Genomic DNA, 26,236 nt, shown 5'->3' on the forward strand with positions numbered 1-26,236 from the left:
AGGGCAGCCGATGCCTTCTGCTCTGGGGAGAGGAAAGCGCTGGTTGTAGGCCAGTGAATAGGTCTCATGTAGGACACGCAGCTGTAAATGGGAACCTTCCCCCTTGAATGAGCTGAAGGATCCCCCATTGTTCTCAAAGATGCACCTGCCTTTTGGAAGCCAAACCAAGGTGTGCCAGGAAGACATGCTCCTGTGCTTGTCAAGGCTTCCATTTTGGTGGCTCTGAGGCCATTCAGGGGATTGGGCCTGTTCTTTGGTCCAATTATACCTCCAGGAAGTGGGTGCAGGTCCCTCTGGGGAGATGGCCCTGGGCTGGCACCCCGCACAAGCCCTGGTGTGAGGTCCTTGCCTAGGAGTCCTGGAGATGGCAGCTAACTCAGAGCCAGGGACTGGAGCTCCCAGGCAGGTCAGCGTGACACTCTTTCTCTCTGAAGTGATGACCTTCCAGCTATGAGCCTATTTTCTTTGCTCAGGGTGTCCTCCCCTCATTGTCAAGCCTCTGACTGATACCGCCCTACTCCCCTGTTCCTGGTACACAGCAGGTAGTCAGCAGGACAGCAGAGGGATTGGAGGGAAGCAGGACCTCCTTCTGGGCCCCCCTGGGGGACACAGCTCATGGGGTCCGGTGGGGTTGGGGGAGGTTGCACAAAGGCTGCAGACCACCTCCTTATCCCTGCCCCCGCTGTGGGACCCACCAGAGCTTTCCAGGATGCACAGATACAAGTAAGGCCACCAAGCATCTTCTCATCCCTGTTGCCTTACACCCATGCCTGGGCCTCCCCAAGAGACTGATCTGTGGACCCCAAGTGTCCCTGAGGCCCAAAGTATTATCACAAAGGAAAAATGCCCTCTGCCATCTTCAGCACATTGGCATTTGCAGTGCTGGGTGGAAAGGCTGGGTCCTTGGTGAGAAACAGGACATGTCCCGTGTCCCTCCCACCACACACTGCAAAAAACACATTTCCCTTAAAAGTGTCCCCAATGAGGCAGTAAAATGTACTAATTTTATTAAATCTTGGCCCTGGGACACACATCTTTTTAATATTCTGCATGACAAGATGGACAGTCTGTGTGACAGACTCCCACCATACGGTGTGACAGCTGTCAGGGAGAAGCCCGTGGTCAACGTTCAGCTGCCAGAAGATGCAGCTGCAAACATTCTTCACAGGAACATGATTTTCACCTGAAAGGCCTCTGGCGCCTGGTGGATGTGTTCTTGGAAACCAACAAAGGGAGCTGTCCCTATGGGGAAAACAAGTCACGTGGTTGTGGTGGCCGGTGGCAAGATTCTGGCTTTTGTGCCAAGGTCAGGACCGTGGAAGGGCTGCCTCCACCGCTGTGAGCTCTATAACCCACCCTGGGAAAGGCTCTGTGGTCGGGGTGGGAGAGTGAGAGCAAGCAGCTGATGGTGTCTGTGCACTGTATTGGCACAGAAGACACGCATGACAGGGAGAACCAGAATTTTCCAAATGCCCGGTGTACAGCGTTAGAGCGTGGCGAACAGAGGTCCCCAAGGCACAGGACCAATGGCTGGCTGCAGGCTCAACACAACTCTGGAAGAGCTGGTGGGCTGAGTCCACACTGCAACTAGCCCGCACAGCCAGTGTCCTTCCTGGGAGAGGTGTCCACTATGATCTTTCTGTTCCAAACACCTGTCCATGCGGTGCCGGGTCTCCCGTGGACACCCACCAGCCCGAGGCTGGAGCCAGCTATGACAGCCCGCGGGCTGCTCTCCAGCATGTGACACAACGCCCCTCTTCTCCTGAAAACCTTTTGTTTTGGAAAATGTATTTTTCATGCAATTGTTGTTTATGTCAACATGTAATGGGTTTATTATTTTGAAATGAGTCCAATTTTTAAGTTTTAGGTTTGATTTCTAGTAAGGTCTATTAGGTGTTAGAATTGGTGGCAAGGACCCACAGGAACAGAGGCTGTGACATCTCCAGGGCCTCCTAGAGCATGGAGGGCCCTGTGAGCGCAGAGGCTCGGGGACCGGCCCTGGGCAGCATGCATGCGGTCAGCTCCTCGAGAGGAAGCCGCTTGGCTCTGGCTGGCCTGGGGCCCTGCCGCCCCTAGTGCAGTCTGAGTTTCTGTCTCCTGATGTTTTTCCAGCTTTGACCCTGACAGCACACTGGCTGCATGGGTGTGTGACTGCACACTTTTTGCTTCTGTTCTGCATTTCCCAGTGCCACATGAGGCCCAGAAGGTCTTCCTCATCCTTCGGCCTCAGACCTCTGCCCCAATCCTTTTTCATTTGAACTTAAAAATACTTTCTTCAGGGGCACCTGGGCGGCTCAGTGAGTGAAGCATCTGGCTCTTGATCTGGGCTCAGGTCAGGATCTTAGGGTCGTGAGTTCAAGCCCAGTGTCAGGCTCTGCACTGGGCATGGAGCTGACTTCAAATTAAAAAATAACAACAACAACAGCAAAAAAACAACTTTCTTCCATTTCAAAATAAACAAAAACCCACAATGTTATTGAGAATATTGCTGGAATTACATTAATAAAATGATGACACTTTACTTTGGCACTTTTAGGAGTATGCGGTTTCTCCACATGCTCAGGAATTGTTTTAGATTTTACAATAAAACCGTAGTTTTCTTCATGTCGATCCTGTACCTTTCTGGTTAAACTTGCTCATAGACTCCCTGCGGTTCTCAATTATGACCCTGAATGGAACGTTCCATTCCCATAATCCACAGGTTCAAGGTGGTTTAAAGAGTTCTTGATCTTTTGTATATCTGGTTTTCTGGGAATATAAAAATATCATCTGAAAATAAAGGCAATTTTCATTTCTTTTATCCCACTTATTTGTTTGTCTTGATGCATTAGCTATATAAATGCCAACATTAAATAATAAAGGGAGAGAAAGCATATTTGTTTGGTTTTGGAGTTCAGTTTTTGGCGTTAAAAGGATCATTGTCTTGCTGGATCTTATCAAACAGCTTAGTGTTTACTAATAGAGTCACTTTCCCCCTTAATGGACCAATAACTACAGAAGAAATCAGAGACTCCCTACAGACACACTATTTATGAAGCACGTGACGCAGGCGGTTGTCCGGCTGGCCTCCACCTGACCACACCGGTTCTGCTCCAGCCCAACAGAGTATGGGGCAGCAGACATGGAGAGAGACAGCACTGATCCCACACTCAGAGAGACAGCTGGGAAAGTTAAATAGTGCAAATGACTTCTAATTACAAAGGCAAAAATGCTACATAACATACTGCAACTGTTGCCTTCTGCCACTATGTTAACCCTGGTAGCCATGGCCACAGCTCCAGGAGTGCCAGGACGGTTAAACCTGGTATGCCATGGCCATGGCCACAGCCACAGCCACGGGAGCACCAGGACAGTTAAGGTAAGGGAGCTCCTGCATCACTTGGAGCCACAGTCTGTGGCCACCTCGGCGACCCCTGGGCCACTCTGATGGGGTTCTAGCCAGCAGCCTTGGCATAGCCCAGCAGGCTGAGTGTTTGTTAATCAAGTTCTCACGGGACATCGTGTCTCAGGAGCAGCTGGGTTCCTGTGCCAGAAATCAGCCCTCAGTTCAGGTCTTCAGGATGAGGCACTCCCTCAGTCTCTTGTGTGGTGGGGTTTTGGGGCTTGTTCTGTGCATGCCTCCCCAGCACTGGTTCAGTGACGTCATGCTGGTAGCTGACACTGGCCTTGCTGGGAACACTGACCATTTTGGCAGAAATTGGTAAGTTCACACTTCAGCAGAGCCTCCTGTCATACATTCACCGAACTACTGCCTTGGGTCCCAAAGCAGCATGGTTTGAGTCCATGCACATGTGCTCTGGGGAGGTCCCCGAGGTGGTGAGCCAGGGGCATCCATCCTGTCCCATCTGGCTCTGCCCTCTGGACTCTGTAGCCAGGCCTGCGCCTGGCCTCTGCTCCACCTGCACGACCTTGGGTGGCTGACTTCAAAGGCCACCGGAGTGTCCCATGAGGGGTCACTGTCAACCAGGATGACTGTGACAGCCTCCTGGCAGCACCCTGCCTTCATCCCACCTGCCATGGGGCTGCTCAGGAGCACCCAGAAGGAGCTTTTCTAGGTCAAAAGTCAACCATGTCACTTGCTGCATCGCCTCACAACCCTGCTGGGTGGGCAGCAACATGCTGGTCCCAGGGGGGGCCAGACACTCCCGTGCCCTTCATCCTTTGCAGTCAGAGACCAAAGCCCAAGTGGCCAACAGGACTTAGGAAGAATTCAGCAGAGAAGCGTCTGGAATGGTTTTCCTGCTGGAAAGGGCAGAGGCAGGGAGGTGAGCATTATCTCACAGCTCTGGACACCACCACCTCCTGCTCAGAGGGCCCCGGCCAGCACAACACCCAAAAGCTTCCTGTGCATCTGTGGCCTGGCTGCACTGCCTGGCTGCTTCTGTGAGGCTTCCTCATGCTTGGGGCCAGTCCTTCCTGTCCTGCGTTGACCACCACCTGCTATCATGTCATTTCCTTCTTCACGCATTTGCCTCCTCGCCTAGAACGGGAGTGCATGAGGCCAGGTCTCTGTTCATCATCAGCATGACACCCCCAGGCCTAGGAAAATGAACAGGGTGGTGCCTGTGGGTAGCTGTCATTGCTCTGTTAGCCTTCTTGCTGGGAGGCGATTGGAGCACCCAGTCTCCAAGGAGAGGGCCGAAGACTCCCTGGGTTTGCTGTGGCATCAGAGGCCACCTCAGGAGTACTGCTGCAGACTCTAGGGAGGGGCAGGCAGGCATCTCCCCTTCAGGACAGTTTCTGTTACGAGTGCAAAGCTGCCACTTGCCTGTTTCCATATGCTTTTGTTTTTGGAATAGACCAACCTGGCGCATTCCCTCTGAGCTGGAAAGGTGAACTCTGCTTCCAGGGAGTCATGAAAAATTACACATTTAATGCCGAAAGCCATTTCAAGTATCATCGGTAGTCACCACACTGGAGAACAGGTTCTAGGAGTTCCCACTGGGGGATCACCCCCGTGTGACCTGGTGTCCTCGGCCTGTGTCTGAGGAGGGGCTTCCACACCAGGAAGTCTGATCCAGGAGCAGCCTCAGGGGCCAGCATGAGGCTGGCTCCCTCTGGGACCTGGCCTGGCCCGGCCGGCCTGTGTTGTATGGCCAGCCTGCTCGGGCCCTGGCTGCCCACCCGCCCGCCAGCCCACCCGGCAGCCTACACGTTGGACTTGGCAATCATCTTCTCCAGCAGACTCATCATGCGCTCCTGGAGCTGCAGGCTCTGCACCTGCAGGAGGTTCTGCTGGTCCAGCACGCGGCGCACCTCCCGGCACGTCTCCTCCATGGCGCGACTCAGCTTGCGCTGCTCCTCCAGCATGGCCTCCAGCAGCCGCAGCTTCTTCTTCTGGAAGTGGCAGCTCTGCACCTTGCGCTTCTTCACGGGCCGCTCGTCCGACCTGGAAGGACAGTGCCAGCGTGTGGATGGCTGGCCACACAATCAGGGCACCAGAGGCTCCGCCTGCCTGATTCTCCCACCCACCTCAGTGGACACATGGGAAACAGCCCCTGGCAGCTGAGCAACTGCTCTGCCCTCCCTCCCCCTGGTCCAGCAGGTGAGGAGGGCTGTAGCCCTCCTCCCAGGATGGTGAAGGGGCCAGGGGGCTGTAGGCACTGCTGTCCTGTGGGCCTCGAGGCAATCCAGTGACCTGGGTCATAGGATAATCCAAACCCCCTGTAGCCTAGGTGGAGCTCAGGAGTAGCAGCCACAAGGGGGGAGAGATGAAGAGGACTGGGTGGGAGGGGGGCAGGGCAGTGTGGCCTCTCCCCCAGGACTGGAACCTCTGGTAGTTCCAGGGAGGCGAAGGTAGCCTACCGGGTGATAGGCCCTGTGCTCTCTGTTGTGGGCTGGGGAGCATCCCTGCTCTAACTGGCCAGACCCTACCAGTCCCCTTGCCTGGGCCCCATGTTTTGAAGCAGAATGGTGACCTGGCCAGTCTCAGGGGCAGGGGTGCCAGTCCCACATCCTGGCCCTTGCGTGGCGCCTGGGGAAGCTGTGAGTCTGGGAACCAGGTCAATCCACGGAAACACCTGGCCATAAACCTCAGGTTTCTAGCTGACTCCATCTGGCCATCCACAAATGCATTCTTGTTTGGGGTCTTTGCTGAGAAATCCCCTCCAGGGAAGGGGCGCTGGACAAATCAACTGGCAGCCCCTGATACTAGACCTTCCTCATCTTACCCCATCTGACAGACCTGGAGGCCAGGGCTGCGGGAGAGGCAGGGCCGGTCAAACCCACTCTTCCTTCTCTTCTCAGACTAGCCGACTCCTATTTACCCTTGAAAGCCAAGCCCTAATGTCCCTCCTTTGGTTCCCCTGGCCTCCCCAGCACAGGAGTGTGCCTCCTGTGTACCTGTCTGTAGGCATCTCCAGGGCAGGTTCAGGTGGCCAGAGCTGGCCCAGCAGGACGTCTGTGAAGGGATAGCAGAGGGGACAGGTGCGTACACTGCAACCAGCTGAGGGGAGCACACTGGAGGCTCAGCCCAACATGCCTTCCAGCCAGCCTAGCCAGGTCAGGATCTGCTTGGGGGTGATGGGGAGCCCAGGAGCCAGAAACTGGGGGCCGGTGGGAATGGGACATTGGATTTCCTCCATGTCCCAGGCCCCACACCAAGTTCCTTCTCTCTCATGACACTCCCAGTCACCCTCAGACAAAGTGCTAATTCATCCCCATTTCACAGAGGGAGACTGAGGCCCAGAGAGGTCAAGGACTTTCCACACAGCTAGAAAGTGATGTAGCCAGGAGCCAAAACCAGACTATGGACATGATGGCCCGCACTTCAATACCACCTGCCTCCCAGTCTGAGGCCTCCCCATCTGAAGCCTCCTGTCTGAGGCCTCCTGGTCTGAAGCCTCCCCATCTGAAACCTACTGTCTGAAGCCTCCCGGTCTGAGGTCTCCCTCTCTGTGGCTCCCTATCTGAAACCTCTCCATCTGAAGCCTCCCCATCTGAAGCCTCCGGGTCTGAAGCCTCCCCATCTGAAACCTACTGTCTGAAGCCTCCTGGTCTGAGGCCTCTGGGTCTGAGGCCTCCCTGTCTGAAGCCTCTTGGTCTGAAGCCTCCTGGTCTGAGGCCTCCTGGTCTGAAGCCTCCAGGTCTGAGGGCTCCCGGTCTAAGGCCTCCCCATCTGAGGACTCCCCGTCTGAGGACTCCCCGTCTGCGACCTCCCTGTCTGAAGCCTCCCAGTCTGAGGCCTCCCTGTCTGCGACCTCCCTGTCTGAAGCCTCCCAGTCTGAGGCCTCCCTGTCTGCGACCTCTCTGTCTGAAGCCTCCTGGTCTACAGCCTTCCTGTCTGCAGTTTCCCTGCCTGAGGCCTCCCTGTCTGTGGCCTCCCTGTCTGAGGCCAGCCTGCCTGAGGCCCCCTGTCCCAGGAGGCACTTGCACACCACCTAGGCCTTTGCAGCCAGCCAGGGATGGCAGAGGACACCGCCGCCCCGAGAGCCGCCGCCCATCACCGTTCCCAGCCCCTTCTCTGGCTGCCGGGCTCCTGGCCCCGCTGGTGGTGGAGGCGGGGAAGGAAGACACACACTACCTGAACTTAAGGGACAGTAAGCTGGAGGAGCTGTCGGAGCGATCGTCCTGGAAGCGGCCTTCGTAGGAGCACTGGTTATACGGTAAGTACAGAGGGGTGGACTTAGCAGACGGCGACAGGGACGCCTCGGTCTGGGACGTGGAGGGCCCCGGCTGCTGGCCGTCCGGCAGTTTGCCATCACAGGACTCGGGGACCTTGGCCAGAATCCTATCAATGGCTAGGTAATAGGGCCAGTCGGGCGGGACGGACTCGCTATCTGTCATGCATTTTAATTTCCTGAAACGAGAGACACAAGAGCCAAGGGTGAGAAACGGAGCTGCTCCCGGCCTGTCCTGCCTGGCCCTCGGTTGAGGGGTGCTCAGGGGTGTGAGAGCCCCGGGGCCCAGGGAGCCGCATGGCTCGGGCGGGTACCACTCTTGGCCAGACAGCCTCCCCAGAAGGACTCCAGAGCCAGGGTGACATTAGACTCGGAGAGAAGTCAGGCTGGGGACCTAGCCCACCAGGGACAATAGAAGCACACGCCCTAAACGTGAATACGGTCATTTGGGAGTGTGGGGGCCTGAGCTGGGCTGAACTGCCTCTGTCCTGGTTGTTCTGTAGTCTCTAAACTCCCTACAGTGAACAAATATTCCTTTTAATAAAATATACAAACATAGGAATAAAATATAAGTATGATATAATACAACCATAAGGTATCATAATATAAGAAATTTGTTTTTCTAAAGAGACTGCCTTAGAAGTGAGAACCACAGGAGTTAGGAGCATAGGTTTCAGTGTCCAACACATCTGAGCTGTGTCTCATCTCCACCACTTTGCTGTGTGACCTTAGGCAGGTTCATTAACCTCTCTGAGCCTTCATTTTCACATCAGTAAAATGGGGATGAGCAAAGTAAATTCGTCACAAGCTCCAGGGAGAATCTAATAAGAAAATGCCCAGTTCCCAGCAAGCAACATTCTTGGCTGAAGGTACCAGGAGGCAGCAGGGCTGGGCCTGATCTTCCTCATCCCTACTTAGACTCCGGGGCCAGGGGTATGCACAGCATAGCTCTGCCCACTGTGGGCTGGAGCCCCGTCCAGCCCTGTGTCCTGCCCTTCCCCACCAGACAAGCCTTGTAGGTCCCTGGGTCTTGGCCGAATTTGGGGAGGTCAGTGATGGGAAGACTCAACTGCAAAAGAGCTGGGAAGGAGGCCCCCACTGGGCGGTTGCTGTCTGCCCATCAGACCCAGCCTTAGTCTGTGGCCCCTACATTCCTGACCCACACTTCTCCAGGGGATGGAGGCCCTCATGCTCTGGCGACCCCTGTGGCCGATGGCTCCTGTCTCTTGATGTGGGCTTCCCTCCAGGGCAGGCCCCTAGTCACACTCGTCACTAGAAATACTGAGCTGAGCATCTGACTGAGATGCCTTCAGCAAATAGGCCCACCTGGACAGCAAGGGAGTCTGTGGCCCATGGCAGCAAGCTGAGGCCAGCTGCAGCAGGAGGAGGCCTTAGGAGCGTCATCCACCAGCCTGGATGTCCACAGTAGAAAGCCAGGAGCAGGCCACAGAGGCACAGGCTGCTCTGTCTCCTGACCCCAGGACCATCCAACACCCTGAAAGCTGCACAAATTCCGGGTGTGGGAAGTGGAGGACCGTGCCTGGGGCCCCCACCCAACCTCTGCCTAGGCTCCCCTCCAGCACCCCCAGAGGTCTCCCTCCCTGTGCTTGCTCTGACCACTCAAGTCAGGCTCTCCTTGGAGAAATGAGGAAAAGCCTGCTTCTGGCACAGGAGACCCCTGAACGGTATTCCAAGAGACCATGTTCCACGGAACCTGGCCACCCCCACAGTCTTCCTTAGCCTGACAACCTCAATATGTAAGGAGCTACCATGAGAAAATAAGAAAAGATTTTGCTATGGGAGGCTTTCTGGGTGGGGGTGGAAAGAAACAGATGAAGAACCAGTCGACCAATTGAAGCATCAGCCTGTTACAGGCTCTGTGGTCTAGGGCTCAGTTCCCACCTCCACCCCCAACCCCCCCGGGAATGGGAAACTGCAGTCTTGTACATGTGTGCAGCCCTTACCCCCAGCACCCAGGGTCTGGAGGGGTGCCCCACTGGAGGGCCCAGGCCCCACTCTGCTGCACCTGCATGGCCTATGGGCTCCCTGGCCCCCATCCCCACCTCCAAGAAGGGAACAGGATGCCTCCCCTGGGACGCTGAAGATGGCTCTCAGGATAAATAATGAACAACTCTGCCAGACACCAATCAGAGCCCATGAGTTACTGAGTCAGATGGGAAGCTGGTAAAGCAGCCGGCCTTGCCTCTGCAGCGCCCCCGCCCCACAGCAGGCACAGAGGGCTCGCCATGTGCATGCAGGTGGCAGGAATGGGAATACGCACGCATCTACAGACAACCTATCCCTTGCACCATGAGCAGGTGGCTGCTATTTATGTGGTGACTGAGGCCCTCAGACCCTTAGTGGTTGCCTCATTTCTGACCCCTGGGCCGGCCTGGGGGCTGGGACAGCAGGTGGACATGGGCCTTCGGGCAGGTCAGGCCCTGCAACTCCTCTTCCCAGGGCCACAGAAAGTTAACTGGAAATAGCCGACTGGGTGTCATGACAGGCTGAGAGCTATAGGCCGGGGGTGGGGGAAGGACAGCAGTCGGCTCCTTGCCTACTGTTGCCAGGGACAGCCCTCTCAAGGTGCCCAGGGCAAGCCCGCAAGCCCTGTGTGCAGCCAGCCCTGGCTGCACCTCTGCCCCCTGCTCACAGCAGCCACCTTGGGCACTTGCATATTCTCTGGGGATGTGGACAGGCCCACCCTTGCCAGCATGCCCTGTGGCCCCCAATCTCATTACCAGTCTTCCCCCTGTGGCCCCCAGCAAGACCCTAGTCAGACCATGACCCCTGCCCTGCCTGTGACCCTTACCATGTCCATGACCCTCTCCATATCTGTGACCTTGGCTGCACCCAGGACCCTCTGCACTGCTGTGATCTCTGCTCTACCCAGGACCCTCTGCACACCATGACCCTCTGCAGATGGGCTTGGCTCCCACACACCCAGAGACACTGGGCCCGTGGGGCCATAGCTGCCCCCTCACCCCTCCCAGGGGCCAGAGCTCCCCTGCCTGGAAACCTTGTTGGCAGCCCTGACTCACAGCTCCCCTCATGCCACGGGCGGGGGGGGGGGGGGTGTAGGTGGAGGCATCATAGGCCCACACCTGTCCTTCCACAAACAAGGCCCCTCCCACAAGTGGGGCCCCTGGGTGGTCCAGGGCTCCAGTATCAGCCCTACTACACACCCTGCTCCTGACCGTGGCCCGTGTTGGCAGCACTCACGTCTGGGCTCAGTGGTTGCTGGGAATGACAAGAGTGTCAGCACCAGGCAGGACTGCAAGCCTAGGAGCTGAGCCTCCTCCTCACCCCTGGCCTCGGTTTCCCTGCCTGTACGGCAGCCACTCTGCCTAGCTGAGCCATGCCTGGGTGGCCAGCCTGTGGTATCCTGGTTGGCGGGAGGGTGTGTGGAGGCTGGGCGGGAGTCGTCTGTGTGGGCGCCTGTGTCAAGGGTCTGGGGAAGGGTGCTGATCACCCCAGCTCTGCCTCGCTGGGCCTCAGCTTCTCCCTCTCCTTGATGGGAGGCGGCAGATAGTTTGTAGAGGCCCCATCTCGTGGCCCGGCTCTGCCCACACAGGGCCTTCCCACCTCAGCACCGAGGGGGTCCGCGGCAGCAGTCTAGGCACAGATGGCTGGCTGCCAAGCCATAGTGCTGGTAGTGGGGGTGCATGGTGGTGCGGCACGTGGGGCCCACCTATACAGGAAGGAGCCGGAGCCCAGGGCGTGGGGGTGCGTGCGGGTGTGTGGGGTGCGCGGAGTGCATAGGCATGCGGCGCGTGGGGCCCACCTGTACTGGAAGGTCATGTTGGTGATCTTGATCTTGATCTCCTCGCCCAGCCGGCGCTCGCCTGTCATCTCCAGCAGTTTGCTGGCCATCTTCTCGTACACCTTGGCGTTGCGCTTGGTCTGCTTCAGCTCGTCGAAGAATTCCTCCCAGACGAGCATGAGGCCGCGCATCTCGGCATCGGTCCAGTTGCGGGCACGCCGGTGCTTCTCCGTCTGAGGGGACACGAGGTAGCCAGGCGCTTCGGCTGCTGCCATGCCGGAGGTACCTGCGGGGTTAAAGGAGCGCGCTCAGGCGGGGCCTGTGGTCTGCGCACCAGGGCGGGAGCCCCACTCCTGGAAGGCAGCTCCACGCTCAAAATGGGGCCTACATCTGACAGGCAGGAATTTAGTTAAAAGCTTTTAAACGGGAAACGTCATTTTGATGTCACGTTTCCATAGCAACAGAGCAACTGCATAAGCTACAACAACAGAAACCTTTTAACTGAAAGCGCAGGAATCAGGGCTGCCCTGACGGGCCATCAATATTGCAGCGAGTGGGCCAGACCTCAAACCCATGGCCCAGGCGCCAGCCCGGCCACCAGGCCTCACCTGCTGGGAGCCCAGCGTGCTGGGGTCCAAGCCGAGCCCCCAGCTCAGCCCCGCCCCACTTGCACAGACCAGGGGCCCAGGAGGAGCCCGGGGGTGGAGGGTGGGGGGTAGGCAGTCAGGGTGGGGTAAAATGAGGGGCCAGGGCCAACAAAGATGGAGATGGGGGGGCAGCAAGGAGGGGGCACGGAGGCAGATACCCCCAGGGACCCTCGGCGACATACATGCAGGCATGCCAGCCCTTGCCTACCCACCATGCGCTCCACACACAGCATCCCCCCGGCAGTGCATGCACACTCCGTGACTGGAAACTAAGTGTGCCAATACCAGGCTGGGCAAGAGTGGGACTCTGTCCATTGGATCACCTGTCTCCCTCCTTGCAGGTGAGGCTGGTTGCTGGCCTGGGTGATAGGCGAGCAGAGAAGCCAGGGCAGTTCTTGAGGCCGAGAACAGTAGGCAGGCAGTATGTATTGGTCCCTCCCACCCTGGGCAGCCCCACCACAGCCCTAACCACCCTGCTCAAAACCATCTGCACCTATACCCACTTCTACCTGGTAGGCGGCATGCTCCCTGTAGCCCCAGAGCCTCACAGAAAAGGGCTTACTAAATAAAGGCTTGCTGAGTAACAAAATGAACAAATGAAGGGACCAGTCTTAAGTAGCCCCTCTCCCTTCCCAACTGATCATCTAGAGTTTGCTTTTGGACTTCCTGGCAAATTCCTGTTCATTCTGCAAAACCCTGTTCTGATATCACCTCCTCTCTGAAGTCTTTCCCACTCCATTTTGGTCCTTCTTTTCTTTTTCCCTCATGCCAATTGGATCTACCTTGAGCATTTTATTTTTCTATTTTAGTTGTGTGACCATGGGTTCAGAACACTTGCAAAAGTGAGAAAATAAGAATTTGAGTATTCTCTGAACACTGCGCACTGTTTTATGAGCTACACACAATTATCTTCTACTTTGATCCTCATGGTCACTATGTTCCAAGTGAAGAGCTGAAGGGGTAGAGAGGGGAGATCACCCAGAGGGCAAGCGGCTGGCTTGGAGCTGAGTCTGACCCTGTGCTGTGTTCTCTCTTAAAGGAGCATTGGCTGGCAGGCTCCCAGTTAAAAGACACCCATCACTCCTCCCATGTCCATGGTCCTGGGTGGGGCATACGACATAGCCAGTGCAAACTGCTGTGTGCCTGGAGAATCTCCCCACCATTTCCTGGGGCCTCCTGGAAGGCAGGGATGCTGGCAGGGTGGCTGCTGGCAGTGGGTGGCCATAGGACCCTCACCCTCTCTCAGCAGGTCTCTGCCAGAGTTTGACTGAGGCTCATGACGATGTCTCAAGGGCCAGGGCCACAGCTAGGGCTGGCTAGCAGTGGCAGGGCTGGGGGGACACTGTAGGACAAAGGTGAGTAAGACAGAGCCAGCAATGAGACAGCATGACTATTCCTGGGGGAACTGGAAAGGTGGGCTTGAGAGCTGGGATGATGATGGGCTGAGGTGTCCCCTGAGGCTGGCCAGCTGATGTCAGCAGGATGGTCAGCCAGAAGAGGAGAGCAGGGCCACGTAACCTCTGAGTACCATGGGGACAAAGCGCCACCTAAAGGCATCAACATTCCAAATGAAAAGATTAGGGGATCCCTGGGTGGCGCAGCGGTTTAGCGTCTGCCTTTGGCCCAGGGCGTGATCTTGGAGACCCAGGATCGAATCCCACGTCGGGCTCCTGGTGCATGGAGCCTGCATCTCCCTCTGCCTGTGTCTCTGCCTCTCTCTCTCTCTCTCTGTGACTATCATAAATAAATAAAAATTAAAAAAAAAAACAAAATTAAAAGATTAAACTCCAATGGTTTAAATGCAGGAGCCCAGCACACCTGCTGGACAGGCCCCAGCCCTGTCCCCTAGGTGCTCAGAGGGGCCTGCACCTGCCCCATTTATCTGGCTCTTGCTTCAAGGCCTGGGCCTGCTATCAGCTTCCTTCCTCTCCAGGGGGTCACCTGGGGACACAGGGACACGGCCACCCGGCCAGGCAGCACCCTCCAGGCGTGGGCGCCTTGCACGTGGTGCTCAGGATGTCGGAGAGGGACTGGAAGGCCCTCCAGGAAGCCCTCAGTCCTTAGATAAAAGTTCTCAGCCCCACCTGAGGGCTTTCTCCAGCGCAGCTCCAAGGGCTGAGCCAGGCTGCCTCCTGGCACCTCTTGGCACATGGGCAGAGCTGCTGGACAGGGCAGTCTGGCATACTGGCTTGGCTGGGGATGGTGAATACTCATCAGGAGAAGCTGCTGTCCCAGGGACCCCAGCCTGGGAAACACTGAGAGAGCTGGTCCCACTGTTTCCAAGAGGCAGCCGCTGGCCTCCGGGTGTCCCACACAGATGGTTCCTGAGGAGGAGTCTGCACCACCTACTTCCTCTCCAGCTGGCATGTCCAGAGGAATCAGGGTAAAAGGCTGGACTCCAAATGTCTTTTCAGGTTTCAATGGGCATTGGAAGCCCCCCCAGAGAGGGGAGTCCTGGGAGAGCTTCTGGAAGCAAAGCCCTCATGTGGTCCTCCCAGGGCAGGTACCCACTAGGTGGAAGGGGTTGGCAGGGTAAAAACCCAGCTGCCCCCACTGGGGAGGGCCCTGCCTGTCCTTGGTGGGGAGGAACTCCATACCTTGGCACAGTTGCATGGCCTGCTGGGACCCTCAGTCTCTGAGGGATGGGGAGGCAGAGGGCCGGGGGCTGGGTATCCGGCAGTACCTGTAGGGAGAAGGGTAGTCAGGCCTCAGCAGGAGGCCCCTGTAAGCCTCCATCTCCACATGAATGGATGCTCCGTCTGAGGTACTTAGGCTGACATGGGGGCTGCGGGTAGGAAGCAGATGTGCCTGTGAGGAGTCTCTGGCACCTGCCAGGAGCAGGCACTGGTGAGCCGAGCCTATCACGGTGGGCAGGTATGCTCAGCATTGGAAATACTCCATTCTGGGCAAAGGCAGGGAGGCATGTGGAAATGTGGCTGGAGGGTGGCCGGGGTGGCAGAGTAGAGCCCTGGGAGGATGGGGCTGGAGGATGAGCTGTCCCGGTGGAAGGGTGCAAGGATCGTCCCATGATGGCCTGGCTCACAGTGGAAGGAAGCTCCAAGCTGCCACCCAGCTCCCTGCTGGCCCCACTGGCCTTCTCCCTACATCTCCAGGTAGCCATACCCTTCTCTGTCACCACTCTGCCTCAGTGGGCAAGCCCCGACCCTGCAGCAAGGGCTACCCTGGACCCACCCACACCCCACGTGCCCCTCAGGTTCCCTAGAGGACATGGCTGATAGGGAGAAGGCCACTGGAGCAGCCCCCACATCTCTTTGGGAGGCAGATGCAGGGGCCAGGCTGTCAAGACCCCCACATCAGTAGAAACTGCAGGACATGCTCATGGCTCCCCAAATGGAGTCTTGGTGACATGCCACCAAGTGGCACTCAGACTACTGCCAGGCTGCTTCGGGGGCAAGGGGCAGCCCCCCAACACATCTAGAAGGGCTTCAGAAGCTTCTCAAGGAAAGTGAGGTCTTGCCCTCCATTGAGGGCACCTCTACCGTGGCGGCAGGAGGGCAAGTGGGGGATATGCAGCAGCAAAGCCCACTCACACCAGGGGCTCTGGGACCCTTCTTTTTAGAAACAATGGGTAGGCCAGGTGTGCTCAGATGCACCAGGCAGGGTCTGGCTGTCCATGCTTGGACGAAGATGGAGGACACAGCCTTGGCAGCTTAAGGTGCCATCAGAGGCTTTGGAACAGAGGAGACAGAGTTGGGGAGCTCAAGTCAGCCCCAAGGAATGTTAGAACAGAAGTGAGACTGCAGCCCTAGCGGGGAGACACTCCGCCATGGTCCCTGTGCAGGGCAAGGGGGTCCTGAGGCTCCTGGCGCCAGGCTCTCAGGGCTGTCACAGATTCCAGGGGAAGCCTGTGTGCTCATCATTCTCCAGCCCAAGGGCAAGGACTATGGTGCCCGTGTCTCTCTTGCTGGCACCTGCTGTAGTGTGGGCTCTGGGGCTGCCCTGCCAAGACAACAGGCAGCTGATTCCTGCCAACTGACGGGAACCCAAGAGACTTGGGTGAATGATACCCCACCTGAGCAGCCTGCCGCCTAGTTGTCTGTGCAGGCTGGTGGGCAAAACACCTGCACCCCAAGATGACTGCTGACTGCCGTCAACACCGACTGCCAAAGCTCCCCAGGAGGGGTCTGCCCAGAGCTAAGAAGCATGGTACCCCATTCAGCTGATTAGGTAAGACTTTGAGGAGCAGGGATGACTCAGAAGCTCAAAGCTGACAGGCCGGGAGCCAGAAGCCCAGGAGCCAGCGGGGCCCTGCAGGGTGCTCAGAGGCCAGGCCACAGTCCATGTGAGCACTTCAGCTACCCTGGTGTCCTTAGCACCCCTCAGGGCCCAGATGTACACGGAGGCAGAGATTCAATGCTGAAACCACACGGCCCTGGTGTGAACAGATGACAAGGTCACTTGACCGGCTCACGTCTGGGGCCCACTTCCTCACCCTCATCCTGCATTCCTGGTGGAGGTTCTCAGAGAATAAGCATGCCTCGCAGCCCAGTAGCATGTGGTGTCATTTCCCTTTAATTCAGATACACAATGTTTGTAGCAATTTAAAAAATTTAAATACACATCGCATGTCAGTCCTTCCCTCTCCTCTTGGAAGTGGACAGTCCAGTCCAGGCCAGGGCTCCGGGACATGCCCCTCATAGCCTTGCTGGCTCCCAGTGTCGGGGAAGGTGGTGGCGGTGTGGCAGGGGTGAACACCCTGCTGACGCTCAGCCACAGCACGAAGCAGTGATTATGGACAGGTGGCCAAACTTAGCTCAGCCCTGCCACATGCAACAGGTCCTTGATGGCCAGGGTCCTCGAGCGCCGGTGGTCACCACCCAGTTTGCACTGGGAGACTGTGGTGACTGTCCAGGGCCAGGTGCTCTCAGAAGCACTCAGGGTGGGGTGAGGGGGTTCCTTCAACTGCATTAAAAGTGACAGGTGCATGGGGGAAAGTGACCCCAGAACCTTCCAGGCCACCTTCACTTGTCACAGCCATCTGAGTGGGCCACTCCCTGCTGAGGCCATGCCCAGGCCAGCAGCAGCAGCACAGCCCTCCGAGCTCTCCAGCAAGGCCGCACCCCTGCTGCTGCCCACTGCCCCACAGAACCACCCCATGGTCACCCTGGCTGGGAGCCATGGCTTCAAGGGCTCCCTCAGAGGGAAGGACAAAACACAAAGTGAGGACGGCTGCTAGGAAGGATGCTCACAGTATCAGAGGAAATGAATTCCACTCCCCACAAATCCCAGAGAACCACGCCCACTGCAGCCCTGCAGCAGAAGGAAGCTTTGTCTGCAGGTCAGCCAAGAGCAGTTATTGCTGTTTTGTCTGTTCCAAAGGAACCGCCAACAAGGGCTCGCTGTAGCTCCCCGGGAGAAGCTGCCTCATGGTCTTGGGGACTTGCAAGTGACACCCTGCAAGGAGCGGGCGGCCTGGGTGTGGTGGGGGTCCTTTCAGAGGCGAGGCCTTCTGATGCTACATTCGGGGTGTCTGCAGGGGTCAGCCTCATTCATCGTCCGGAAAGGATCCATTTGCTGGCAAAAATATGACAGGACAAGAGAAGCGGGTACAGACAGCTGGGAGTTGCCCACAGCACTTGGCGGGGCAGCAGGGGAGGGAGGCGCGTTTCTGGAGGAGCCATGCTTAAGGGCATGGCCCTGGCTTCATTCAAATTTGTGGAAAAGTGTCGGCAGGAAAACAAACCCTCTCCCTGGCAAATAGACCTGCCAAATTAGTATTTTCAACAAAATTTGGACTGATGATAGGATTGCTGCTTGCCACAGACTTCTAGGAACTTGCTAAAATATTAATTCCTTGTGCAGAAAGCTGGCAAAGTGGATGGACCCTTTCCTAAGTAGGATTTTAATGAGCAATGACATGGTTCCTAGACACCTCAGCCATGCAGCCAGCTCCATGTGGCACATCTAAGAAAAGTCAACTTCTGCAAAAAACTTCCGCGGCCATTCCTGGTAGCCTTGCATACCTGCATATTGATATACATATAATGATAGATCTGCACACATGCGCGCGCGCACACACACACACACACACACACACACACACACACACATACACGTACTCATCCCTGGCTAGAGAACTTCACTCACCAACTCCCATCCACCTCCAGATCACACAGGCCAGTCTTTGGGGTCAGCGCGTACAGCCAGAGCTAAGCTCCAGGGCCCCTGGTTAAGCACCGACTATTTTGGATCAATGGCAAATAAGGGAAGACAATGATGCTTCCAGGTGAGCCCAGTGATATGGATACTAAGGGGGATGGTTCCAAACCTTACATTCACAGTGTTACTTCCTACAAATGTAAACCCCTCACCAGGAACAGCATGCAGCCTGGCCTGTAATGTTCTTGTCTTGGAGCCGCTGAGGTGATGGGGTGAGAGACAGGCGGTTTCTAGGAGTGGCAGGGAGAGATGGGAGCCCAGCGGAGGTGGAGGACATGGGAGATTTCCTTCTTAAGATTCCCTTCCATCCAGCTCAAAAGCGGGACTCATTTCTATTGCTCATGCCCATGCTTGGTGGGGCCTCTGTGGAGGCTGGTGGGAAAACCCTGCACCCTAGCAAGTCCCAAACTGCTGTATCAGGAGGATAGGAAGAGGATGGCAGTTCTGGGGCAGGGGGTCAGCAGGCAGTTTGGTGTGTGCCCCACAGCTGGCTGTGTATTGTGGTGGGATGTCAGGCCCATACCCAGCCATCTGGGTATGGGTAATTAACCATGTACCAAGGCTCCTCCTCCTCCTCTTCCTCCTCTGGCTCTGGAAAAGGGCTTCAAAATGATCTCCACTCACATGAAATACCCAAACCACTGCCTGCATTTGAACTCAGGACCAAACTGACCCGCATGGCAGTCATCATGCAACCGGCCTGCCTCTGGGGCCAGACAGCAGAGTACCCACCAGCCTCACAGGCAGACAGCAAGCATGGCCCCACTCGTAGGCACACCATGAGCTCTGCCCAGTAGAGGTCAACCCAAATGTCCATGCCTCATCTGCACTGGATTTGGCTACTTTGGGGCTGGAAACAGAAAGTTGGTCCAGCGGCCTGGGCCTGGGGTAAAAGCAGCAGCTCTGAGGGGATGTGGGCCGGCCAGTCACTGCCCAGCCCTTCTCCTTACTACCCCTTGAACCCCATCACGTGTCCAGTGGGTACAGATCTGCATCCTCCTGAAAGGAGGCCCACTTTCCATGTTGAGCTGCAAAGGGGGCCAAGTGGGTGCTGGGGTCCTTCTCTAACAGTTGCCAAGATGCCGAGCTTTGCTCTTGACCAAGAGTGGTACAAATATAATTCCATTACACGCCTGGGCCCTAATACACAAGAGAGGCCACATGGAGAGCAGATTTCACAGCGGCCAGTCAGCCCCCAGCCAGACCCCGCTTGGGATGGGACCGGACAACACCCAGGCTGGCGTCATTGGACATGACAGACTGCCCGTAACCAAGAGAGCTGGCCTTGTTGGCTAGGTGCCAGCACAGCTGTCCTTCACTGGGGAATGGAGCCCACAGAGCCATCAGTGTGGAAGGGTGAGGGAGCAGCAGGCGGGCTGTGTATGGGACAGGGGGGCAGGCACCTTCCAGTCCTCAGAGTGGCTGTGTGAGTTCCTGACGCAGACACCTTAACATGAAACATCTCTAAATTCTAAACATCTCTAAACAGAAGTGAACTTGTGAGAAAGGGTGGAGGGCATCACAGAACATCGCCAGCGTGTTAATAAGGAAGACAGGTGTGTGTGTGTGTGTGTGTGTGTGTGTGTGTGTGTGTGTGGGCGAAGGGGGGGGGGCCGGGAAGCTGCAGGGCAGAGAGCAGGGGCTGCCAGGGAAGGACCGGCCTGGGGCAGCTTCCACAGGCTCTGTCACATGCGGCACAGACTTGGTAATGTACATACTTTACACGGGCGTAGAAAGTTACCTTAAAATTAATCTCTTTACTGATATAATTAAACTTTAAATCCTGAGAAGAAATCAGAGAAAGGAAGTATGGCGCTGGGTGTCACGTCCCCAGCCCCCCCCCCACCTGCACACACCGCAGGGGTCCCCTCCAGGACTGGGTGTGGTCCTGACCCCCCAGGCCAGAGCCCCGGGGAATGCTCCTGAAAGCCCGTTGGCGCCACCTTCTGCCGGCGGGACAGCAGAGAGGCCCTAGGACACGAGCAGCTGTAACCCGATGACCACGAGCAGGCTGGGTGCTAAGAGGAAAAGAACACCTGGTTAGCTGGCATTTTGGAGGAGCTGCAGCACAGAGGGTTAGTGACACAACTGCTCCTGCTCTCTGCGAGGACTCAGGCTCAACCCCACGGTACTGCACATGTTCCCTTGCATGCAGCCTCACTGCCAAAGAGCTCCTCTGCCATGCGGCAGAGCCGGACACCGCCTGCCTGGCCTTGATGTGACTCGAGGGGAGGCCTTTGCGGAGCCACGCCAGCGCAGGCAGGGCCCCCGGCTCTGTGCTGCTGCCCTGTGTGGGCGTTCAGCACGTGGTGACTTTGTGGACATTCCGCAAACAAGTCAGCAATCGATGATACGGGTTTCCTGGTGCCGCGACCACCTCGAACACAGACTGGAAGGCCCGGCGGTCCAGCTCCTCCTCTATCTGGTGTCTGTAAAAGTCCGTGGCCACCAGGCAGAAGAGGTTAACGTCCACTTGTTCCAGCTTGCCCATCCTGCTGATAACGTGGGGAAGGCTGGCAGAGGAGTTAAGGGAGCAAGGCTCAAGTGAGGGAAGAGCAGTCTCCTAAGCATGCCTCCGGTCCTCACCAGGCTGTCCTTCAACAAAGGTCTACAGATGGGCCCTGGGGGCCCTGAGAGGCGGCTGGAGCAGACGCCAGGGCACCTGGACTGTGCAGCAACAGTAGCTGCCTCCCACTTTGACTCCTGCCAGTCACACCAGAAACAGGCAAATGGACGCTGCCACTCTGGCTGGAAGCCTGGCTGCCCAGTGGGACAGAGGAAGCGGGCAAGGCAGCCTGGGGAGCCCCAGAGCGAGGGTGCTCCACTCCACAGTACTTACCTGGCCTGGCTCCCTTCACAGCGCTGGCCGCTGAGGCTCCCACTAGCCCTGCTCCCGCAGAGTGAGGGCAGAGCCATGGCCACCCGGCCCAGGCAATGCTGAGCGAGGCCTGCCACCAGCACCAGGACAGCCGTCTGCTCAGAGGCTCTGGTCTGTCTTGGGGGAAGGCTGCCAAAGGAGAACATCCCCTTTTGGCAGCCAGCATTTTTGGGGTGGGAACTGGATCTTTACTTAAGCCTTGTACCCTAGAGGATGACACAGGCACAATGGACAAGGAATAATGAGAAACAGCACTGGCCACATATGCAGCTGCATGGAACCCGTGAGTGGGTGGGAGGAGGTCTATAGGGATGGGCTGCTGCCCTCAGCATCCCTCCCACCCCGCCTCTCCAGGCGGTCCCGGTCAGTGTGGTAAACACTCCCTTTTCTTTTTCTTTCTTTCTTTTTTTTTTAACACTCCCTTTTCTATCCCCTTACCAACACTGCACTCTGTCAAGGTTTAAGGTAAATGTCATTTTGACAGCTGGGTTTCTTTAAAGGTTAGGCTTCAAAACGTTAACAGACACTATCAACCCAGATGCCGAGAGCAGGGCCTGTAGGACTGCTTGAGAAGGAGCTACCGCCCCTGGCCCAGACCCAGGGAAGGATACACCGCCGAGACCCACGGGCTGGTGGAAGCACTGACAAAGAAGCAGGAGAGGCTCCACACGGCCATGGCCACTGGCGTCCTTTGTGTGAAGTTGGACAAGGACAGCATGACCCAGTCTCGGACCATGGACGACTGCCCGGTGCTGTGCAGAGTCTGGAAAACCTGAGAAACACGAAAGCCCACAGAGTCAGAGGCCACAGCTCTTCCAACACATGGGTGCTGGGTAAAAGAATGCTGCTGGTTTTCAAAGGTGAAGAACTGGGCCCCGTGGCAAGTCTACTCGGTTAGCACATCCATTCTGGAAAGTCTGGGTCAGTCTACCTCAGGCAGCTTCCCTGCCCTGTGACCCCGTGTCCTCACCTTATATACAACTGTGGCCATGAACTGCGGGTACGGCTGCTGGTTGGACAGAAATTCTCCAATGACTTTGTTCATGACGTCCTGGGGTGGGAAGAAGTCATCTAAAAACTGAGGAAGGATCCGTGCCACCACTCTGGCTTCACAGGGGAACCCTTTCCTGACCCTAAAAGGAGGGGACACAAATTAGAGTCTGGCCCTACCCCAAGAGGGCCTTGTGTCTAAAGCCAGTTGGGAGGCACCCTGGGTCCTAGAATGTGACCTGAAACAGCAAACAGGTGACTCCTGCCTCGCAGACCTCACCAGAGACCTACAGGTGAATGCACAGACCCAGGGCCTCCACCTGGTGTGTGTGTGGGGGTGATAACTCAGAGGGGTTTCCGAGTCATGTCAAGTAATAAGCAGAAAGGGTTTGAGATGGTGACATTAGAAATCAAAAAGACTCATTATGAAGAATGTTGTCCATGTGATGTTCTATTTCTGTCCATGTCTAAATGCTCTATGAGCCTCTTTTCACCACTGCAGCCAGCTTACTGGACCTGGACCCACACATTCTCCTGCTGACATCCTGCCAACCCCAAAGATTATGGTCTGCACCCCCAATGCTGTGCAAATGGAAGAGCTGTACATTACTGACAAGCACCAGAATTGACCCAGAAACTGGGCCCATGCTTCCTCCTATGTGTGTGTGCTCAGATCCCCTTGCACAGATGCCAGCCGTGGCCCCACACATCACATGTGAGGCTGCTGCATCTGACAACACCCACCAATGGGTGTTAGCCCAGTGTCCCCCACCCAATGTCTGGAGCATGATCAAGCTGCATACCTGATGGGCACTTCCTAACATGTTGGTTTTATTTTGTTAATACTGGGGCACAAGGGCCATGAAGGCAGGGACCCAAGCATGGGCTCCCTTGCCTGCCACTCAGCTGTGGCTGGGTTTGACAGATCTATATACAATGGAAGAATGGCTATAAACACTCATTTTAAATTTCAACACAGAAAGAGACCACAATGCTCAGCTTTCCACAACACCTCATCTGGCCTAAGTGGACACAGGGAAAGCCTTGCTTAGGGTGCTCTTGTGAAAGCCAGACACTTCCTACTGATCGAGTGAAGGGACAGGACAGGCTGAGTGGCACACAACAGGCCTCCCAAGGACGCAGATGCCATCATGTCATCTGGCTGGAACCCAGGGCCCAGTTCTGGGCAAAGAGCCTGGCAAGGGGCCTAACCCATTTTCCAGAACTGGCAAGCTAAGCCAATTCTGGACAGAAGTACACACAGCGAGGGAAGGTGGGGGTTAATTACAAACTCTCAAAGGTGCTTTTGTTTATTGTCTAAACCTTTACCATAGTCTAGTGAACAGTCCTCCTGAAGCTGCTGCTAATGCTGCTCAAAGGCTGTGCCCCCATAGTCCTGGGAGTATGCAGCCAAGCCTGCTTTGACTGCAAGGCTCCTCTCTCCCCAAAGACAGCAGTGTCTGATGGATGTCTTTGTTACTGCTCAAAACTCCATGTGCAGGACTCGTCTTGGTAACATGCCCTTTCTGATGCCTCCATACTGATAGGGTGCTGCCCCTCAACCTTTAGGAGAGATAGGCAAGCACCTGGACTGGTCTCAGAGCTGGTCTACCCCAAACCCTCTGGTGCTAGGGTCCAAGGACTGCCCGCTCCTGCAGAGCCCTGAGCGAGAGGTGTGCACTGGTAAGATGCAAGTGGGCCAGGCTGAGAGGAGAACAGGTGTGCGTGAAAGCAGCTGCTCCTGGTGAGCGTTCCAGGGCAGGCCAGGGAAAAGGTGGGCTTTCTTTCTTACCTGTCAAAAAGTACAGACACACGCTCCATAGCCACAATCACTGACTCGCTGTCTGGGGCGGTGGGGCTGGGGTCTGAGGTTCTGCCCGGGCTGATTTTCTCCTTCCCTGAAACAAATCATTCTGTACTCTTACTTGCTTTAAAGACTGCCTTGAACTCACAGAGGGGTTCAACAAACCCAGAGAGATGATGCGAAAACAGGTGACAGAAATGCTTGGCAGCCCAGGGCCCAACCTTGCTCAAGTACACAGGGTGCAGCGGTCAGGCCCGGCTCAATGTGACCTTGAGCCAGTAACCCCATACTCCAGACTCTAGAATCCCCCTCAAGTGCTGGTGAGGCCCTGTGGTCTGCATCCCAAGAATGCACATGCTTCTCTTTCACTGCGACAGGAGACCCATTCTGTCTGGAGCTCAGTGGCACTGACTAGCCAGGCACAGGTGGGCCTGGGCTAGTCTCTGGAGCCCCAAAGCTCACCTGTGTACATGCAGGTAAGCATCAGGCCCAGGGCAGCCATGGCCCGATGTGGGCTGTGCACGTTCACTCTGTCCACACTAAGCTTGACCAGGGACTCTGCATCTAGCCGGCAGAGTTGTTCAGAGAGCAGGAGGCGCTCCAGACCCCGCAGGACACAGTGGTAGATGATAGACGGGGTGGACTCCTCACTTCCAGACAGCATCACCCCACACATCTGAACAAGAAGGAAGAGATCAGGCCTCTATCACTTGTGCCTATCCTCCACATCAAAGTGACCTGACGGTACCCCCACAGGTGACAGTGCACACAAACTCACTCCCATCCTGGGGGAAGGTGCTCAAGGCTGCTCACCTGTATTATTGATGCAGAGAATTCCGGGCCTACATCCAGGGGGTAGTTCTCGATCAGGTAAAAGGCAGTGGCGCACATCACCAGCACGTGCTGCTGGCTATGAATGTTCACACAGCTGAAACCATGAGGTAGGGACTGAGCTGACAGTGTGTGGTGACCTTGTGTTTCAGGGACCTCAGCCCCCAACCCCATGACCTGATATGTGTGCCCGCTCTATCCCAGTCCACCCTGAGACTCCCATGCAGCCGTTCATACTCACTGGGCCGCCCCTTTGAGGTTGGACAAGAGGTAGTCGCTGATTACTGGGACGAGCTGCTTCGCCGTCTCATCCAGGAGGTCACACTCCAGCACGTAGAGAGCGCCGTGCAGGGCTCCGACCTTGCTGGGAAGGTGGCTGCTCCTCAGCGTGGTCTCTAGCAGCCGGCTGACTGGCTCTGCCACGGCCTTGTCCTAGAGCATAGGCACAGGCATGGAGGCTAGACCATAATGGATCAGGAGAGGCCAACGGGGGCTGGCCTCACACTGCAGAGGAACACAGTGAGTAGCAGGAGCTCCACAGAGGGACCAGGCTGTCGCCCGAGAGGCCCGAGCTAAGCTGGCCCTGGGCAGGCGTCCAGGGAGCATTCCTGCTCCTCAGCTGTGCTTCCCCAACCTGTGCTGACACCCTGTCCTCCCGGGGATCTGCGGTTTGGGCTGAGCCAGGGAGAGGGGCCCAGAGGACCAGCCCCAGCGAGCCCTGCTCTGTGTCCCTAACGAGCCTCCCGGCTGACAAGGCCCCACACATATTGTCACAATGCCCTGCTGGGAATGGAGCATGTCCTACCTCAGTCCCCAGGAGGGGATGCTGGAAACTGGCACCTGATTCCTCTGGACTTTGTCCCCCTGACTCCTCGACCCCATACCTCTCCCGTTGGCCGATTGTGCTTTGTGTCTGTTCCCTGGGATCAATCCCAGCTGTGAGTGTACGTGAATTCTCCCAACAAAAACCCAGGGTAGGTAGTCTTGGGTATCCCTAACAATAGTCTATACTATCACAGACCAAAATGTTACGGTGTCCGTTTGGCACCAAACATAGTGGAGTGCAGCAAAACCCAAACACTCTGCACCACACCCCTCCCTCAAGACTCGCTTTCCGGAGAAGAGTTGGCCACAGAAAGCGGTGTGGAGGTGAGGGTGACCCTAGCGCTTCATAAGCCACTTCATCTGGGAAAGGTGGCTTCTGCCACCCGAGGGTCCCCACAGGCTTGGCTGATGGCTATTGCACACATACTGGGATGGTGTGACACCTTCCTAAGGACTGCCCTGCCCAGGAGTCACTCCCTGACCACGTGAACACCACCAGGACCTGCTGTGAGGGACACACGCTTTCCAACACTGTATAAGCATCTGAGAAGAAAAAGCACACTGCTTGTGCCAACACACACACACACGCCTCCACCTTCCGGAAGGACGTCTGTGTGCATGTCAGGATGAGAAATCCGTGTCCATGCAGCATCCTGCCTTAGGGTCTTCTTAAAAACGATCATTACTTATTTGATTTAC

General features: G+C 56.5%; 2 protein-coding genes across 4 annotated transcripts in view; both read right to left on the bottom strand.

Moving 5' to 3' along the window:
* Positions 1 to 982: 982 nt before the first annotated feature.
* On the bottom strand, positions 983 to 21,188 carry MSANTD1 (Myb/SANT DNA binding domain containing 1). 2 transcript variants are annotated; one of them, XM_025999238.2, is made up of 5 exons: positions 21,049 to 21,188; positions 14,627 to 14,712; positions 11,404 to 11,668; positions 7,523 to 7,798; positions 983 to 5,389 (listed from the first exon to the last, which is right to left on the bottom strand). In XM_025999238.2, the coding sequence occupies exons 2-5, from the start codon at positions 14,640 to 14,642 to the stop codon at positions 5,149 to 5,151; spliced, it is 798 nt and encodes a 265-aa protein (XP_025855023.1). In that variant the 5' UTR covers positions 14,643 to 14,712; positions 21,049 to 21,188; the 3' UTR covers positions 983 to 5,148. The 2 variants fall into 2 exon arrangements, with proteins under 2 accessions (XP_025855023.1, XP_025855026.1); XM_025999241.2 differs by lacking the exons at positions 14,627 to 14,712; positions 21,049 to 21,188 and adding an exon at positions 12,315 to 12,792.
* Positions 16,545 to 26,236, bottom strand: part of HTT (huntingtin) — a 146,002-nt gene continuing 136,310 nt past the window's right edge. For both annotated transcript variants that reach the window (XM_072737636.1, XM_072737635.1), the window contains 7 exons: positions 24,954 to 25,144; positions 24,695 to 24,809; positions 24,344 to 24,557; positions 23,870 to 23,975; positions 22,058 to 22,220; positions 21,699 to 21,859; positions 16,545 to 20,722 (listed from right to left, as the gene is read on the bottom strand). In XM_072737636.1, coding sequence (XP_072593737.1) covers positions 20,509 to 20,722; positions 21,699 to 21,859; positions 22,058 to 22,220; positions 23,870 to 23,975; positions 24,344 to 24,557; positions 24,695 to 24,809; positions 24,954 to 25,144 — 1,164 coding nt within the window. In that variant the 3' untranslated portion in view covers positions 16,545 to 20,508. The remainder of the gene's footprint in view (positions 20,723 to 21,698; positions 21,860 to 22,057; positions 22,221 to 23,869; positions 23,976 to 24,343; positions 24,558 to 24,694; positions 24,810 to 24,953; positions 25,145 to 26,236) is intronic.

This window comes from Vulpes vulpes, chromosome 14 (assembly GCF_048418805.1).
Source record: "Vulpes vulpes isolate BD-2025 chromosome 14, VulVul3, whole genome shotgun sequence".
Classification (NCBI taxonomy): domain Eukaryota; kingdom Metazoa; phylum Chordata; class Mammalia; order Carnivora; family Canidae; genus Vulpes; species Vulpes vulpes.

Bases quoted from the DNA above. Each gene is read 5' to 3' on its own strand.
- MSANTD1 (XM_025999238.2), bottom strand. The intron at 7,799-11,403 runs GTGGGCCCCACG...CTCTCGTTTCAG, and splicing joins AACATGACCTTCCAGTACAG to GAAATTAAAATGCATGACAG. The intron at 5,390-7,522 runs GTAGTGTGTGTC...CTGTCCTTCCAG, and splicing joins TTACTGTCCCTTAAGTTCAG to GTCGGACGAGCGGCCCGTGA.